This window comes from Callorhinus ursinus, unplaced genomic scaffold, assembly GCF_003265705.2.
Source record: "Callorhinus ursinus isolate GAN/ISIS: 27379988/994484 unplaced genomic scaffold, GSC_fseal_2.0 scaffold100, whole genome shotgun sequence".
Classification (NCBI taxonomy): Eukaryota; Metazoa; Chordata; class Mammalia; order Carnivora; family Otariidae; genus Callorhinus; species Callorhinus ursinus.
In genome coordinates this window covers 1,204,702-1,223,195 of record NW_027397162.1, presented here as the reverse complement: position 1 = coordinate 1,223,195, position 18,494 = coordinate 1,204,702, and the positions used below count along the sequence as shown (strand labels likewise).

Here is an 18,494-nt window from a genome sequence, read left to right as displayed (position 1 = left end):
CTCTCAAATAAATAAAATCTTAAAAAAAAAAAAAAGCTGTAGCCTCCATGACCATTTGAGAGTTCACACTAGAGAAAAGCCTATAAGTGTGGGGAATGTGGGAAATCCTTTAGGCAAAGTTTTGGCCTCATTCAACACCAGAGAGTTCACAATGGACTATGACCTCATGAATGTGATGAATGCAGAAAATTATTTAGCAAGAAGTACAACCTCATTATGCATCAGAAAGTTCACACTGGTGAAAAGCCATATGACTGCAGTGAATGTGGGAAATTTTTTAGCTACAAATCTAACCTCATTACTCACCAGAGAATTCATACTGGAACAAGGTCTTACGAGTGCAGTGAATGTGGGAAATCCTTAAGCCACAGCTCTAGTCTCATTAAACACCAGAGAATTCACACTGGAGAAAGGCCTTATGAGTGTGAGAAATGTGGGAAATCCTTTAGCCAGAGCTCTCACCTTATTAAAAACTGGAGAGTTCATGCTGGAGAAAGATCTTATGAGTGCAGTGAATGTGGTAAGTTCTTTATCTCTAGCTACCGTTTCTTTCAGCATCAGAGAGTTCACACTTGTTTAAGACCTCACGAATGTGATGATTGTGGAAAGTTCTTACCAACCTGTCCAACCTCATTAAACGCCAGAGAGTTCACTCTGGAGAGAGGCCATTTGAGTGTAGCGAATGTGGAAAGTCCTTTAGCTGCAAATCCTGCCTCATTACACACTGGAGAATTCACACTGGAGCAAGGCCTTATGATTATGGGGAATGTGGGAAATTATTTAGCCATAGCTCCACGCTCCTTCAACACCAGAGAGTTCACGCTAGGGAAAGGCCTTATGAATGCACTGAATGTGGGAAATCATTTTGCCACAGCTCTAGCCTCATTAGATACCAGAGAAGTCACACTGGAGAAAGGCCTTATGAATGTAGTGTCAGAAATCCTTTAGTGACAGCTCTAGCCTCATTAAGCACCGAAGAGTTCATACTGGAGAAAGGCTTTATGAATGCAGTGTATGTGGGAAATCCTTTAACCAGAGCTCTGACCTCATTAATCATCAGAGAGCACAGTAGAGAAAGACCTTATGGGTGTAGTGAATGTGGGAAATTGTTTACCTTCAACTCTAATCTCCTAAAACATCAGAATGTCCACAAGGAATAAAACCCTTCCCATAATACAGGTAAGTCTGTTATAGACTGCATTGTGCCCCCTCAGAACTCATTTGTTCAAGTCCTGCTCCCCAGTGTAACTATATTTAGGTGTGGCTTTTACTAAGATAATTGAGGATAAGTGAGGTAATAAAGATGGGGGCCTAATGCAGTGTGACTGGCGTCCTTAGAAGAAAAGATACTAGAAGGTATGCTCTCGCATGCTGTGTCTGTCTCTCTCCCCATGAACAGAAGACAGACTATGTAATAAGACAGCTGTCTGGAAGAGTGGCCTCACCACATACCAGTCCTGATGGTACCTTGGTCTTGGAGTTCTAACCTCGAGAAGTATGAGAAAATAAATTTCTGTTCTTTAAGCCAACTAGTCTGGTATTTTGTTATGGCAGCCTGAGAGGGGACAAAGATACAAAGAAAGTACCTCTGCTTCTCCCTCTGCCTGCTGCTTCTGCTTGTACTCTCTCTCAAATAAATAAAATCTTTAAAAAAATTAAGTGAATAATGAAGACTTTCCACCATTCCATTCAATAGGAATACTGGCTGGGTCATAAAGTTCCCATAATTGGAAGGAGTTATCCCTTCTCTATGTCCTTATTTTTTTCTCTGCACAGAAATGGCCTTGAGGACAGCCAAGAGAGGCTACAAGAATCCACAAAACTTTTAGGTTATTTTACCTCGTGCCTAATGCTGTATGATTATAGTTCAGGTCTAAGAATTTTTGTAATACTTGACAGCCACAGTGATTGGAACATTGTGGATACTCGTTTAAAAGAGGCACATTCTAAGCACTTTGTTAGTCTCCTGCTGCTGTTAATCTAGCGTTTTGGGGTGCCTGAGTGACTCAGTTCCTGAAGCGACTGCCTTCGGCTCAGGTCATGATCCTGGAGTCCCTGGATAGAGTCCCGCTTCGGGCTCCCTGCTCAGCGGGGAGTCTGCTTCTCCCTCTGACCCTCCCCCCCTCATGTGTGCTCTCTCTCTCTCTTTCATTCTCTCTGTCTCAAATAAATAAATAAAATCTTTAAAAAAAATCTAGCGTTTTGTTGTTGTTGTTTCTTTAGTAATCTCTACACCCAAGGTGGGGTTCAAACCCCAGACCCTGAGATCAAGAGTCACATGCTTTTGTGACTGAGCCAGCTAGGTGCCCCTAATCTAGTGTTTCTGTGGCAATTATAATTTCCCCTACAGTCTTACAACCAGTGACACTACCCTACAGAATTATGGACATCAGGGCCCATAGCCCTACTGTAGGACCTGGGAGGTTTTCCTCACCGGTGCTGACCACAAGGCAACATGCCCTGTGAGTAAGAATTTCATGGTGCTCTCAGAAGCACCAAAATGTCATGAGAATTCCTCCCTTCTTAGGTTGACCTTGGAACCTAGAAAATATTACAGCATTTAAACTACAAATTAGAAAAGAAAAAAAAAAAAACCCAAACTACAAATTAGGTCCAGAATGCCTGCAGTCTTTCACTGGAGGCCTTGGGCAGCAATGCAAACAAGGGCAAAACTGGAGAACTACTCTCTGCCGTCATACTGTCACCTCTGAGGCACACAAAGCTTGGTATCCCAACAAAAGGACCATCCCTTTGTTTGTAAAACTCAACTGTTTTTCAGATCATTACATATAGTGAACGGAACCCCTAGATTAAAGGTGGCGTAACAACTAAGGCCTCTATCATCATACAAACCAGAGCATAGGAAGGCAAGTTTCTCCTGGACTGGTGACTTGATGGCTGGGAAATTCCATCATAGGAATCACTTGAAACCAATACCCCTGCAAAAAGTTCATGTTGTCAAGTCAAGAGCATAGCCCACTGACTGAACCAAAAAATGGGACAGGTACAAGGCATAGCACATCAAAGAGAAAAAATAAAGGAGTACTCACTAGGACTTCTCAGTAATCTCTGCTGTGAATGGAAAACACCAAGGTTCCCTTCCCTGAACTCACTGGATTGGATGAATGATGTATACTACAGACACCTGCCAGGTGGTAGAGGTGAAATGGCTTCTTCTGCAGAAACTACCAGTGGCATAAATCTGGAAGGGCCATGGGCAAGTTAAAAAGTTGCAGTGCAGCTCCAAAATACTTGGAATTTTTGTATATGTTTGGATGAGGTTCAATTCAGACAGCGCTCTCATTAGGGATCGCCCCAAGTTTTGATATATGGAAAAAGTAAATTGTACATCCCTGCACATGAAAGATATTTTTACCCATGTTAAATCTGTGGTATCCAAAGAGTGAAGGCTTTGGGCTTCTGGCTTTCTCACATTCATTTTATTCATAAGACCTTGATGCAGTGTGAACTCTGTTTCATGAGGCTGGTGTTTTTAGTAGGGGATTTCAACATACAGTGCATTCTTTTCTTCCGAGTAAGCATTTTGGTATTTTAAGGGCCTGAAGCTGTCATTCTAGGATTGCACACATTCCTCAAATTATAAGGTCATTTTTCAGTGTGAATTTTCTGACGTGTGGTGAGGGTAGAGCTTTGGCTAAAGAATTTCTCACATTCACTGCACTGATAAGGCTTTTCTCCAGTGTGAATCCTCTGATGTTGAAGGAGCACAAATTTTGACGAAATGATTTCCCACATTCACTGCATTTGTAAGGCCTTTTTCCAGTGTGTACTCTCCGATGGTAAACGAGTGAACAGCTTTTCTCAAAGGATTTCCCACATTCACTGCATTCATAAGGCCTTTCTCCAGTGTGAACTTTCTGATGTGCAATGAGGCTGGATATATGTCTAAATGATTTCTCACATTCATTGCAGTGATAAGGTTCTTCTCCAGTGTGAACCCTCTGATGTTGACGGAGCACCACATTTTGGCGAAATGATTTCCCACATTCGCTGCATTCGTAAGGCCTTTTCCCAGTGTGAACTCTCCAATGTTGAAGGAGTGCAGAGCTTTTCCTAAAGGATTTCCCACACTGACTGCATTCGTAAGGCCTTTTTCTGGTGTGAACTCTCTGATATGTAATGAGGTTGGACATATATCTAAAGGATCTCTCACATTCACTACATTCATAAAGCCTTTCTGTAGTGTGAACTCTCCTATTGCAGTGCAGCTCCAAAATACTTGGAATTTTTGTATATGTTTGGATGAGCAGAGCTTTGGCAAAAAGATTTCCTACATTGACTGCCCTCATAAGGCCTTACTTCAGTGTGAATTCTCTGATGTTGAATAAGATTAGAGTTTTGGCTAAAAGATTTCCCACATTCACTGCACTCATAAGGCCTTTCTCCAGTGTGAACTCACTGATGTCTAATGAGGTGGGAATTTTGGCTAAAGGATTTCCCACATTCACTGTCCATATAACATCTTTCTCCAGGGCAGATTGTCTGGCACTGAACAAATGGATATTTGCAGCTGAAGGTTTCTGTGCAGTCTCCCCTGTTGTAATGAGTATTTTCCCTTGGAAAAGCATACCCACACTTGGTTCCACTATTTGACTTCTCCTTGGTGTGTGTGGCCTGTTGATGATGAAATCCTGAGTTGTCCAGGAAGTCCTTCCCAACCTCCCCCCTGACACACAGAATTTGCAGTTATTCACAAATAAGGCTCTCCTTACATTGCTCCTCAATAGTTTCTCTCCAGTGCCCTGCTTTTGGTGCTGATGAACATTTGCTCTGAAATAAAATAGTTTCTTACATGCCCCATACATGCATAATTTCTGCCTGTGATGTGTCCTCTGGTACGCCCAGATGAAAAATGTCACTCAAGATCAAGCCACGCTCCTCACAGGGGTTGGCCTTCTGGGAAGATAGACCTGCATTGACAGTCCTGATCTGTGAACCCCCTTGAACTGAAATATGCTGCTCAGAAAGTGCTTCTTCATCCTCTGCTCCATGCTAACAACCTATAAGCAGAGAAATGCTGGTGAAGTACATGTTGACTTTGTGTAGGGAGACAGCACTACTACAAATGTATGTCTGACAAACCCAAGAATGAGTCCATGGGATTATCTGTAGGACAGGGCGGTTGGGTTCATGTTGAGGATGAGGCTGCTTAGCAGTATTGGCTGATTGAAGATGACATCTTGTGAGATGAAGGGCAAAATCATGAGATGTGACACAAAGAGAACAGGCAGGATCTACACCTCATTCCTCTGCAAACAACTTTCAGCAGCAATTGGTGACACATGAGTGCTATGTCAAATCTTATGTCCAGGTCCTTGAAAATCCAACTGCAACAGAGTTGCTGTTGTTCAGAGATTAAGAATGTGCCTACCTCATGACACAAATGTATATGCCAATGTCTAAACATTGCAGATGGACCAGTATGAAAAAGCACTGAGATGTGGAGTCTAGAGAGATGAGGATTATCCCCGAGCTAAAAGAGTAAAGAGACAAGTAGTAGAGCTGACGAGGTGGGTAAGTGTGAAGAATGGGTAAAGACAGGCAAAAATGAGGTGTGGGTGCCACTGTGATTGGCACCAAAAGACAAGCAAATAGGTCTCTGGTATGATTTGTACACAGCCCTGGTGTCATGCCCCTCCCCCAGGTGACACTTCTTAGGACCAGGCTATGTTTGAATTTGTCTTGCTTCACTTGGATTCCTTTCCATTCTGTGAACCTCTCCACACCTCCTGAATGACCAACTACACAGAACCTGGATGATTCAAATACTAAGGTAAAGACAGGACCGAAAAGCAGCTCTCACTGAACAAAATTAACTCAGCACATGACAGACCACAAGAAGGGAAACTAAATATTACAAAGAGAACCTGAAGAATAGCCCATGGTCAACATAAATCATGAACCCAAGTCAGCAATGGCAATTTCTGGCACAGGAAGAATGAGGAAATGTTAGCTAGAGGAACGAAGTAGAACCTAGGGTAGCTTGGACCTGGAAAATTCACCTGGAGATGGATTACCTTCTCCAGAGAAGGCAAGCAAGATGGAATCCATGACTGCAAGTCTTCTGATTCTGGATCCATACCTTCCAGGCTAGGAGTAACAGGTGTCAGGCCTACTCAAGGAAGGAGAGGGCAGTGTTCACACCCCAGCCCTACCAACCGTAGCACCTATTCAGGGAGCCGGGAAGGAAGTAGTGCCCAGGGTCCTGATGTGAAAAGGGCTGACATGCCAATGGATAAAGGGGAAGAGCAGAGACTAGCTCATGGTACAGGGGTACATTTGAGGGCCTTACCCAGTGAGACCACAAGTGCCAAGTTCTCCAGCATCACATCATGGTACAGGTATCTCTGAGCCTCAGCAAGGAGACCCCATTTTTCCCAGGAGAAGCAGTACACAGCCACATCCTCAAAGGTCACACTGACCTGCCATGATTGGGAGAAATGAAACCACAAATAGCCACTTTCCCAAAGATCTATAGTCCATTCTCACATATGCCTATCCCATGCCCATCCTCCCAATTCCCCAACTCAGAGTAGAAACTATGGGCTTGGTGCTACAGGTGCTGTTGTCTCCTTATGGGGCCATTAATTACTAGGCCCAGCCATCAGCAATAAGAAGCAGGCAGGCAAACAGGTATCTAAACTGTGAACCTGGCATACAGGCATTCAACACCCCTGCCAGGCAATTTCCCTGGTATGGACAACGTCATGTAAGCCCCAACACCAGGACCCTGGGACCCTCAGACATACTGTCTCTCCATGTCTACATGGAGACTGCACATCTCTCACATCTTCCATACCACAGCTCTGCCCATGTCCACCACCACCTCATCATCCCTCTACTTAAGAATCTGCCTGGCCTCCACACATGTTCAAGTATTTTGAGCACCTCCTTTTCACTCTACTGTTGAGGGTGGGATTCCTACTTAAGAGTTATGGGAATGGCCAGACACACAAGAATACTGGACAGAGGTGACTAGCAGCATCTTATTAACCATACATATTCACAGTCTGGGATAGGAGGCCACCACACACCACATAGGGCTACATGGGGTTACACTCTGGAAAACACTGAACAACCAGCAGCTGTGGGATTCAATTATTTAGTATCAAGAGGGTAGGTGCCCCCTGGTTCCTACAAAAGGATACAATTCTCTTTTCTGAATAACCAGAAAGAGCAGACAAGGAAGTGAAACCCACTACAGAGATAAGCAGGAACTATTCCTAATCCCTTTTATAAAAAGGGTTCAGTTAGAAGACCATATCTGTGGGGCACCTGGGTGATTCAGTTAAGCATCCGACTCTTCATCTGAGCTCATGTCTTGGTATCAGGGTCATGAGTTGAAGCCCTGCCATCGAGCTCCATGCTGGGTGTGGAGCCCACTTTAAAAAAATTTTAAATTGGGGCGCCTGGGTGGCTCAGTCGTTGGGCGTCTGCCTTCAGCTCAGGTCGTGATCCCTGCGTCCTAGGATCGAGCCCCACATCGGGCTCTCTGCTCAGGGGGAAGCCTGCTTCTCCCGTTCCCACTCCCCCTGCTTGTGTTACCTCTCTCGCTCTCTCTCTGTCAAATAAATAAATAAAATCTTTAATAAAAAAAACTTAAAAAATTTTTTTTAATTAAAGAAAAAAAAAAGACCTTATCTGCAGGAGCAGAGTGAAGTGGGGACCTGGTGCTCAGGCCATTTGAGGTTGTCCTGGTTTCACCGTATGTTAAGGTAGCATATAATATTGGGACTTAATTTCAGGCCTTATACCACATTTAGCAAACGGCATCCAGAGGATGCTTGTCAAATTCATACAGGAATCAATAGTGACCTAGACTTCCCATGGCTCTCGTTAGTGGTGCTAATGCCAAAGTCTTCATTGAAGCCCTCCCTGCTTGGCTCCAGTCCTTGCCTCAGTGTTGGCAACAAGAATCATGTGTTGAATTCAGATACCTACAGCCCTCTTCCACTTCTTTTTTTTTTTTTAAGATTTTATTTATTTGACAGAGAGAGACACAACGGGAGAGGGAACACAAGCGGGGGAGTGGGAGAGGGAGAAGCAGGCTTCCCGCGGAGCAGGCAGCCCGATGCGGGGCTCGATCCCAGGACGCTGGGACCATGACCTGAGCCGAAGGCAGACGCTTAACGAATGAGCCACGCAGGCGCCCCATCCCTCTTCCACTTCTATACTGTACTTGCTGTTGGCTTAGCAGTTGACCTTCCTCTTCCTCTGTCCACTTGACCTCCATTCAAGGCTCAGGCCACTGGTGGCCCACCCAAGGCCTACTGACCGTAACAGATGACATTTGTCCCTGATCTCATCTTCTAGGTTGAATGAAACATCCAGAGCACACCAAAGTCACCAAAAAATCCTGGAGGAGGCCACAGAGCAGTGAATGAGCACCAACTCCAACCTGACGGTCCCCTTGCTTCAATTACCCCTAGGCCTCCCATGCCCATTTTTCCCTTGGAAACCTTGGTCACCTGCCATATCCTGTCCCCAGGACATCCTCCTTCTGCGGCCAGAATCCAACCACTTTTCCTAAGCCACTGCTCTCATCCATTAACCATCCCTTGGACTATGGCAATAGCCTCTACTCTTCCCTTCCTCCTCCCCCAACTCCAGTCTGTCCTCCACTCTACAACCTGTTAAGACCTTGGTAAGATGGCCTCTCCCTCCTCTGATCCAAACCTCCCACCACCTCAAGACAAACACCTTTTCAGGCAACCATTCTTATCCTGACTTATTGTCCTCTGCTTTTTTATCTCCTCTAAAAGAAAGGAGAGGGCTCCCTGCTCATGGGGAGCCTGCTTCTCTCTCTCCCTCTGCCCCTCCCCCTGCTTGTACTCTCTCTCTCTCAAATAAATAAATAAAATCTTAAAAAAGGGGGGGTGCCTGGGTGGTTCAGTCAGTTGAGTGTCTGCTTTCAGCTCAGGTCATGATCCCAGGGTCCTGGAATCAAGTCCTACATCAGGGAGTCTGCTTCTCCTCCTACCTCCCTCTGCTCATGCTCTCTCTCTCTCACTTTCTCTCTCAAATAAATAAATGAAATCCTTAAAAAATAATAATAAAATAAATGAAAGGAGGAGCACCTGGGTGGCTCAATTGGTTAAGGGTCTGCCTTCGGCTCAGGTCATGATCCCAGGGTCCTGGCATCGGGCCCCATGGCAGGCTCCTTGCTCAGTGGGGAGCCTGCTTCTCCCTCTCCCTCTGCTGCTCCCCCTGCTTGTGCTCTCTCTCTGTCAAATGATAAATAAAATCTAAAATAAATAAATAAATGAAAGAAAGAAAGGAGACCTGTGGTTTCCTGACCACCACCAGCTCACTTTTACCTGTAAGCATTTGGAAATCTTGGAACCAGTTCCTGGAAGAACCCTCCACACCTGTTTATACTGGTTGCCAGTAATGGGATTACCTCTACATAGAGTGGACACAGACATACCCCAGGGCTCGGGGTTTCAACAACATACTGACTTAAGGTCTGGAGGAGGAATAGAAGCACTAAGTCCTCCGACATCACAATCCAGAGAAAATGGGGGTAGAGGTTGGGCCCTCCGATGATCTGTGTGGGTTTCATAAGAGCTTCTGCAGTCATGGGAACATGTGCAAAGAGACAGGCATTAGAGAAATAGGTTCATGGTGGAGTTCAATGGGTTCATTCTTCCCTGTATTCGTCCCTAACCCTGGAGCTAGGTGACCTAAGGGTAGCTGTCTCACTCCTGGGCCTCAGTGTCGCCTCTGACCAGCAGTGACCTCAATGAACTCATCACCCTCCTCCAATCTGCTCTTTCTTTGAAGTCCTTGGGGGAGTTTTAGTTTTTAAAAATTTATGTATTTAGGGCGCCTGGGTGGCTCAGTTGGTTAAGCGACTGCCTTCGGCTCAGGTCATGATCCTGGAGTCCCGGGATCGAGTCCCACATCGGGCTCCCCACTCAGCGGGGCATCTGCTTCTCCCTCTGACCCTCTTCCCTCTCGTGCTCTCTGTCTCTCATTCTCTCTCTCGAATAAATATATAAAATCTTTAAAAATAAATAAATAAAAATAAAAATTTATGTATTTATTTGAGAGAGACAGAGAATGGGTGGGAGGGGCAGAGGGAAAAGAAGAGAGAATCTGAAGCAGACTCCCTGCTAAGCGGGGAGCCCCACACAGGGCTCCATCTCACGACCCCGAGATCAGGGCCTGAGCCAAAACCAAGAGTTGAAGGCTTAACTAACTGCACAACCAGGTGCCCCTCCTTGGGGAAGTTTTAAAAACCTAACGGAGAAGGTGTCCCTCCTTTGGCCAAAATTCTCCTTGGGCATCTGGAGTCCTCACACGAAGGAACACACCTCTGCCGGCTACTCCAGGCATGACTCTGTTTCATGCTCTCTGTTCCCCGAGGGCAGAATCCTCCTGCCTCAGGGCCGCCCCCCCAGCCTCCGCACCAGCCGGCTCACACACGGCCCCCTACCCCCCCATCGGCACCTCCCTGTTGTGTGGGAAACAAAGGCAGAAGTAAAATTAATAATTTCCCCACTACCTACAGCCCATTGACAAGTCCTTGAAATGGGCAGAGTACAATTCCTCTAGGGACTCAACGGCCTCAATGTTAATACCTTGCTAAGGGCAACAGGTAACAGCGCAACCCCAGGATCCTGTAACTCTACCTTACCATAAAAATTCCCTTGTAAGCTTCATCTCTCCCCCCGCACAAGATACACTTTGGCGATCATCCCCCAAGTATATGACCCACTGAGGTACATCTGAAGGGTCTCATGACTCCGGTTTATTAGACAGTAAAATGACCCTTTCCCAACAACAGCTAGCCCCTTCAAGATCCTGGAAACCTTGATTCCAAAATTCCTTAGAGACTTACACTACCCCAACCCCCTCCCAATTGAAAAGGATATACATGACCCCAGTGCAGCTCTTTCTGCCTCCAGGTCCTATCCCTGTGCTTTCATAAAACCACCTTTTTGCACCAAAGACATCTCAAGAATTCTTTCTTGGCCCTGGGCTTTAAATCCCAATGTCTTTCCTACATCACCTGTCCTGACACCGGGGCCTGGGCGGCAGGGACTCAAGCAGGCGCCCCCTGGTCCGGTCTTTAGGATCTGTAGGGGGGAGGGCGGGGAGACCTGCGAAGGGCGGACGACGGTTTTTACCTGAGCGGGTCCCCGGGCGCGGCAGCCGCCGTCGGACTCTGTGGACCGAGCGGACACCCAGGCCGGGGCCCCCGCTGTCCCCCGGCCTGCGTGGACCGCACTGAAACAGACCCAGGAGCAACCAAAAGGAGCACCACGCTGAGGACACCGGAGGTCACGCCCTGACCCTTGGTGCTCAAAAGGAAACGCCTACTAGCTAAGCCTTCATTGGATTCCGGAAAATGTAGTTTGCCCAGGGCACCACGGAGGTTGCGAATTCCGCAGCTGACTCCAGGAGAGAAGGCCTAGATCCGTCCTGTGGGGCACTAGGCAATGGCGTGCTCCTGTCCAACGGACATTATGAAAACGGCTAGAGAAAGAAAAGCTATCCAGCACTTCCCTCCCTTTGGTGTACAGACTGCATTTCAGGGTAAAAAAGTAGAAAATTAGGAAAATTTTCTTTATATATGATTTCTAGGTAATAAATGCATAAGTCTTGTTAAAATGACGTAGAATACAGACATATCTCAACAGCTTATGAAATAATGGATCTAACCAAAGATCATCAGGCAATTACTTTAACCAAAAAACTTATAACAACAGCTGGCACAATAGATAATAGTCCAGTTGATGAAGTTTTAGAATATAGGTGAGGTTTAGGGGCGGCTGGGTGGCTCAGTCGTTGAGCATCTGCCTTCGGCTCGGGTCATGATCCCAGGGTCCTGGGATCAAGCCCCACATCGAGCTCCCTGCTCCACGGGAAGCCTGCTTCTCCCTCTCCCACTCCCCCTGCTTGTGTTCCCTCTCTCGCTGTGTCTCTCTCTGTCAAATAAATAAATAAAATCTTAAAAAAAAAATAGAGTATAGGTGAGGTTCAGAGCCAAGGACCAAGAAAGAATTCTGGTGCAAAATGGTGGTTCATTAAAGCCCTGGGCTGTGAGGGCTGGCTGATTATATACTATGGGGTTGGGGAAGGTAAGGAAAAGGGAGGTTTCAAAAGGATTTTTGTATGTTAAGACTCACAGGATACCAGAGGCCTTGCCATTGTCAAGTTAAGGTTGTTTTTCCTTCTAGTAAGGCATTAACATTAAGAGAGTTGGGAACTTTCTGGAGAGACATTACACTCTCCCTGCTTCAAGTATCTGTCAATGGGCTGCAGATAATAAGGACATTTAATTGTATCTACATTCCCTTCTGGAAGCTAGGCCATTGATAGAAATGCTTTGTTCTTGTAGATTGCAAAGACATTTGTAAAACTGAGGGAGACTCCTGTCTTGTAGGATTGTGATCTCTATAAATTAACCATTTGTTTTTCCTTTAGGGCAGCCAGGAGTGCCTGAGGAAAAGTCACATAAATCCCATGGGGGGCAGGGGATTGTGGGGTGTCAGCTTCCGTTTTGTCCTCAGCTTGCCTTCTGTTCCCTCATCACAGTTGGCAAACCTTATAGTGGATAAAGAAACCTAATAACAGTTGACCCATTGTGCAAAGTTAACATCAGGAAACAGACACTCAGACTTAAGAGCATTTCTTTGTGATACAATCAAAAGTCTCATCCCTGCCTGTGGAGGACTGTGGTTAATCTGAATTTGACTGATGCCTGTGATTCTAATTATACATAAATTGGAAGCAATTTGATCATGAGATAAGGAAACTGAAGGGATCTGATAAAGAACTGCTTTTGCTCCTTTTCCTGCTTCTATTCTTGCTAGGACGAGCACCCCTACTCTACACATGCCTTATAGTACCTATAATGTATGTCCTCCTTGTAAAGATCAAGAAGTTAATGATTCCTTTGAGTCTTCCAGCGCAATAGATAACATCTAAGGAGTGACTGGTCGGGGTCATCATGTGTTTTCCAAAACCACTGACTCCACACGTTGACACCGAGACCCCTGGTTCCAGGGTATAACTGACTGATGGAGGACACCTGAGCACTTGTCCTTGTTTTGACCAGCTCCCCGATCCGTAATACTACATGATAAATCATTGTAGAGTATTCAAATATCTCCTGAATTGTGCATTTCATTTCAATTTTTATAATATTTTATAATTAACAGAAGGCCTTCAATTTAATGTAATTGAATTTATTTTGATGTATTTTATGATGATGCTTTTTATATCTGCTTTGACAAAATCTGCTCTGTATATTTAACAAAGGGAATTTCTTCCATGTCCTTTGTTTTTCTTTTTCTTTTTTTCTTTTAGACAGGGAGAGAGAGAGAGAGAATGTGCAAGAGGTAGAGAGACAGAGAGGGACTTTTTTTTAAAGATTTTATTTATTTATTTGACAGAGAGAGACAGCGAGAGAGGAAACACAAGCAGGGGGAGTGGGAGAGGGAGAAACAGGCTTCCCGTGGAGCAGGGAGCTCGATGTGGGGCTTGATCCCAGGACCCTGGGATCATGACCCGAGCTGAAGGCAGCTGCTTAACCGACTGAGCCACCCAGGGCCCCCAGAGAGAGACTCTTAAGCAGGCTCCACACCCGATGTGGAGCTCTATCTCACAACCCAGAGATCATGACCTGAGCCAAAATCAAGAGTCAGACGCTTAACTTCTGAGCCACCCAGGCATCCTGCTTCCATGACCTTTTAAGAGCTGTAATTCGTGTTGTACCTTAAAGCCTAACCATGTGAAATTAATATTTTTGTGTGTTTTGAAGTGGAAGTCTAAATATTTTACCAATTGGGTATCCCATTGCACAGACAATATCTTTAACAGCTACTATTAGGACAACTATAGCCATAAGCATAAACAGAAGTTGAACCTTTGGAAGTTTTACACAATTTCAACAAATAGTGACTTTAACTTGATATCTGTGGTAGGTTGAATAAGGCTCCCAGATAGTATATAGAAATTTTGCAGGGCGCCTGGGTGGCTCAGTTGGTTAAGTGACTGCCTTTGGCTCAGGTCGTGGTCCTGGAGTCCCGGGATCGAGTCCCGCATTGGGCTCCGTGGTCCTGGAGTCCCGGGATCGAGTCCCGCATCGGGCTCCCTGCTCGGCGGGGAGTCTGCTTCTCCCTCTGACCCTCCCCCCTCTCATGCTCTCTCTCTCTCTCTCATTCTCTTTCTCAAATAAATAAATAAAATCTTTAAAAAAAAAAGAAATTTTGCAGACGTGATTTTTTTTCTTTTTTTATAAAGATTTTATTTATTTATTTGAGAGGGAGAGAGAATGAGAGATAGAGAGCATGAGAGGGAAGAGGGTCAGAGGGAGAAGCAGACTCCCTGCTGAGCAGAGAGCCCGATGTGGGACTCGATCCAGGGACTCCAGGATCATGACCTGAGCCGAAGGCAGTCGCTTAACCAACTGAGCCACCCAGGTGCCCGATTTTTTTTTTTCATATGTGATTAATATGAGAGTTTTTCAATGGGATGATTATCTGGGGTGGATAAATCTGGGTGAGCTCTAAATGTAATCACAAAGTTGGGGACAGGGGTGCCTGGGTGGCTTAAATGGTTAAGCATCTGCCTTCAGCTCGGGTCATGATCCGAGGATCCTGGGATCGAGCCCTGCATCGGGTTCTCTGCTCCCCAGGAAGCCTGCTTCTCCCTCTCCCACTCCCCCTGCTTGTGTTCCCTCTCTTGCTGTGTCTCTCTCTGTGAAATAAATAAATAAAATCTTTAAAAAAAAAAAAGTTGGGGACAGAGGGAGATTTGAATATAGAAAAGGAGAAGGCAATGTGATAAGGAAGGCAGTTTATTCTGCTGCAAGGAATATGGACAGCCACCAGAGGCTGGAAAAGGCAAAGAAAAGAATCTCCCCTGGAACCACTCTGCCCACACCTTGATTTTAGCCTCATAAGATTCATTTCAGACTCCTGGCTTCCAGAACTGTAAGAGAATAAATTTCTGTTGTTTTTAAGCCAGTAAATTTGTTACAGCAGCAATCGGAAATATCTAATGTAAAAAAGGGTAAACTTCTTATTTGCCTGCAACAGGAAGCTGTATTTATAAGACACGGTCTCAAAAAAAAAAAAAAGACGTGGTCTCCACAAATAAAGATGGAGCTTTTTTTTTTTTTTTTTAAGATTTTCTTTATTTGTTTGAGAGAGACGGAGAGTGCATGAGCCAGGAGGTGGGGGTAGGGGTGGGGTGGGTTGGCAGAGGGAGATGGACAAGCCGACTTTGTGCTGAGCAGGGAGCCTGACAAAGGGCTCAACCCCATACCCCTGAGATCATGACCTGAGCTAAAGTCAGAAGCTCAACTGACTGAGCCACCCGGGAGTCCCATGATGGAGCTAGTCTTTTTTTAAATATTTTTATTTGACAGAGAGAGACACAGCGAGAGAGGGAACACAAGCAGGGAGAGTAGGAGAGGGAGAAGCAGGCTTCCCGCAGAGCAGGGAGCCTGATGCAAGGCTCCAAACCAGGACCCTGGGATCATGACCTGAGCGGAAGGCAGTCGCTTAACGACTGAGCCACCCAGGCGCCCCTGGAGCTAGTCTTATATAGAATATTAGGAAGTTTGGTATTTATTTTTTTTTAGATTTTAAAAAATTTTTATTTTATTATTTGAGAGAGAGAATGAGAGAGAGAGAGAGCACGAGGTGGGGAGGATCAGAGGGAGAAGTAGACTCTCCGCTGAGCAGGGAGCCCCATGCAGGACTCGATCCTGTGACTCCAGGATCCTGACTTGAGCCAAAGGCAGTCGCTTAACCAACTGAGCCACCCAGGCGCCCAGGAAGTTTGGTATTTAGTGAATGCTGGACTTTCAGAAATGGGAGTGTTAAGGGTTGGACAGAGTTTTGGTTCTGTTATCACAGGCACTGGAGTACCTTTACTGTTCAGAAGCTGTCAGAAACATGGCCATTGGAGTGAGGCAGTTGGCTGATTGGCTGATTGGCTGTTGGCTAGGAGCTTCGGATTGTCCCTGATTGGCTGTCTTTCTGGACTGGGATTTCTAACTGATTGATTGATTTTCAGAGGTTTAGTAATGATACTGATTGTCTAGCTTTCAGAAGTGTAGTACTGGAACAAGGCTGACTCCACTGGGCTGATTTTCAGAGGCATGTATATTGATGCACAAGTATCTCAAATGAACTGTGAGTAGTTGTTAAAACTAGTTTTGTTAAAAGGATAGGCTTTTCCTTTTTTTTTAAATAGAGATTTTATTTATTTATTAGGGAGAGAGAGAGAGAGAACATGTGTGAGAAAGCACAAACGGTGGGAGGGGCAGAGGGAGTGGGAGAAACAGACTCCCCACTGAGCAGGGAGCCCAACACCAGGCTCAAACCCAGGGCCCATGAGATCATGACCTGAGCCAAAGGCAGATGCTTCACTGACTGAGCCACCCAGGTGCCCCACTCTTTTCCTTTCTTGAATTTGAAAATTAAGAATTTCAAATTCTAAGTGCCATCTATTGATCTTCCCTTAGCCTACCTTGCAGGACAAATCATAAGGAACTGTCTCTTTGTTTTTTATAAGCTCTACACCCAACGTGGGCTTGAAATCATGATCCTGAGATCAAGAATCACATGCTCTACAGACTGAGCCAGCCATGCCCTCCAGGAATTGTCATGATCTTTATTTGTAGAGATATGATTTTCAACTAGTGTTGTCATTTAACTGAGTTTAGTATCAATTACTGTGGCGGCAAAATAGATCTAACTGCTGAATTTTGGTAGTTTATTGAGAAAAGCTGAATATAAAACACTTTAGGCATCCTGACAGTGTCAATGAAGAATGCAGAACAAAAATCATTGAAGGTAGGATATGTCCTATATTATAGAGAACTCCTGGAAACCCCACTCATGATGTGCCTCATGCAATCAAGACAGTGCCTAAAACCTAGTAGTTGCTCACTGAACATATATATGAGTTACACTGACAACATAATTTTGCTATTGGTATTTACCATTCTGACCTTTTCTAAATACCCTCTTTATTTCTCCCTCCAATTGCTCCATGTTCCAGGAATAAAAAAGAAAGAAAGAAAGAAAGAAGAAAGAAATAAAAGAAAGAAAGAAAGAAAGAAAGAAAGAAAGAAAGAAAGAAAGAAAGAAAGAAAGAAAAAGAAGAAAGAAAGAAAGAAAGAACAAACCTGTAGACAAAGCTTTGACTGTGGTCAAGATTCCAATACAGCTATGTACTCAGCTTCATTTTTTCATTTCTCATACTTCAGTACTCAGAAATTTTTTCAATGATAATCTCAACTCCCTCTGCTGAAACCTACCTAAAATAACACGTGAAGGGAAAACATCTGCCTTCGGCTCAGGTCATGGTCTCTGGGTCCTGGGATGGAGCCCTGCACTCAGCATGGAGTCGGCTTGTCCCTCTCCCTCTGTTCCTCCTCCCACTCTCTCACTCTCTCATATATATAAATAAATCTTTGTTTTTTCCTTTGGTAAGTCAGGAACTCACTTTGTGTTCAAACACAAATCTTTTTTTTTTTAAGATTTATTTATTTATTTATTTGGGAGAGCGCTAGAGAGAAAGCAGGAGTAGGGGCAGAGGGAGAGGGAGAAGCAGGCTCCCCGGTAAAAGCAGGGAGCCCGATGCAGGGCTACATCCCAGGACCCTGGGATCAGGGCCCCAACAGAAAGCAGACGCCTAACCGACTGAGCCACCCAGGAACCCCAAATAAAATCTTTAATAAGTAAAATAAAATAACACGTGAAACGGTAATTACTTCACAAGGAGGACATGACCTCATGGTGTCCCAAACATGTGACAATGACAGACACTGTCCAGTAAGGAAATGACATTCAAATGGTTGTGATCCTTTTCGGACCCGTCTCAGATCTTAAAAGCAATTCTGTATATCTTAGGATATGGAGTAAGAAATATTATCTGGAAAAAAAAAAGTGTCCCTCGCTGGGTTGATACAATCACTGATTATACAAGCTAGAGAAGTTTTCTGAGGAAATTTGTCCACTGACTTCATGGGTACTCAACATCCCTTTTTTTTCTTCCACTCCGTAGTCCTGTCTGGAGTCTTTTCTCTCTTGTCCCTAACCAGAACTTAAATTCGCAAAACTGATCTTAAACCTTCGTTCTATATGTATTTAAAAACCAGCGAGGTAATAGTTATTAGCTCCCAGATATGAGTAGACGGAGAGAGACTTAGTGGTGGTGTGTGTCCATTTGATTTTGTGGTTTTGGGGAACATAAGAAATAATATGTCTATAAACATATCTGTGATTGGTCCAGAGTACACTTCATGAAATCTGGATGCGGGTGCCTGATGAGGAGAGAAGTCCCACCCCATCCTCGAGGAGTACCGGGAAGCATTGACCACGCCCTTCGCGGTGGTCCTTTGCTTTTCCCAGGAACCTCCGCCCAGAGCCACTTACCTGGACCTATGGCTCATAGAGAACTACATTACCCAGAAGCCTAAGCGCCGCAGTCCAATGAAGGCCCGA

At 44.9% G+C, this 18,494-nt stretch overlaps 1 protein-coding gene and 1 pseudogene across 1 annotated transcript; one reads left to right on the top strand and one right to left on the bottom strand.

Moving 5' to 3' along the window:
* Positions 1-72: 72 nt before the first annotated feature.
* LOC112806648 (uncharacterized) lies at positions 73-1,072 on the top strand (annotated as a pseudogene).
* A 2,534-nt stretch (positions 1,073-3,606) lies between these two features.
* On the bottom strand, positions 3,607-13,120 carry LOC112806436 (uncharacterized). The gene is given in 7 exon segments (XM_073888938.1): positions 3,607-3,728; positions 3,731-4,223; positions 4,258-4,415; positions 6,314-6,443; positions 9,449-9,591; positions 11,154-11,253; positions 13,010-13,120. Coding segments are annotated over 7 exon segments (1,257 nt in total).
* Between the last annotated feature and the right edge of the window lie 5,374 nt (positions 13,121-18,494).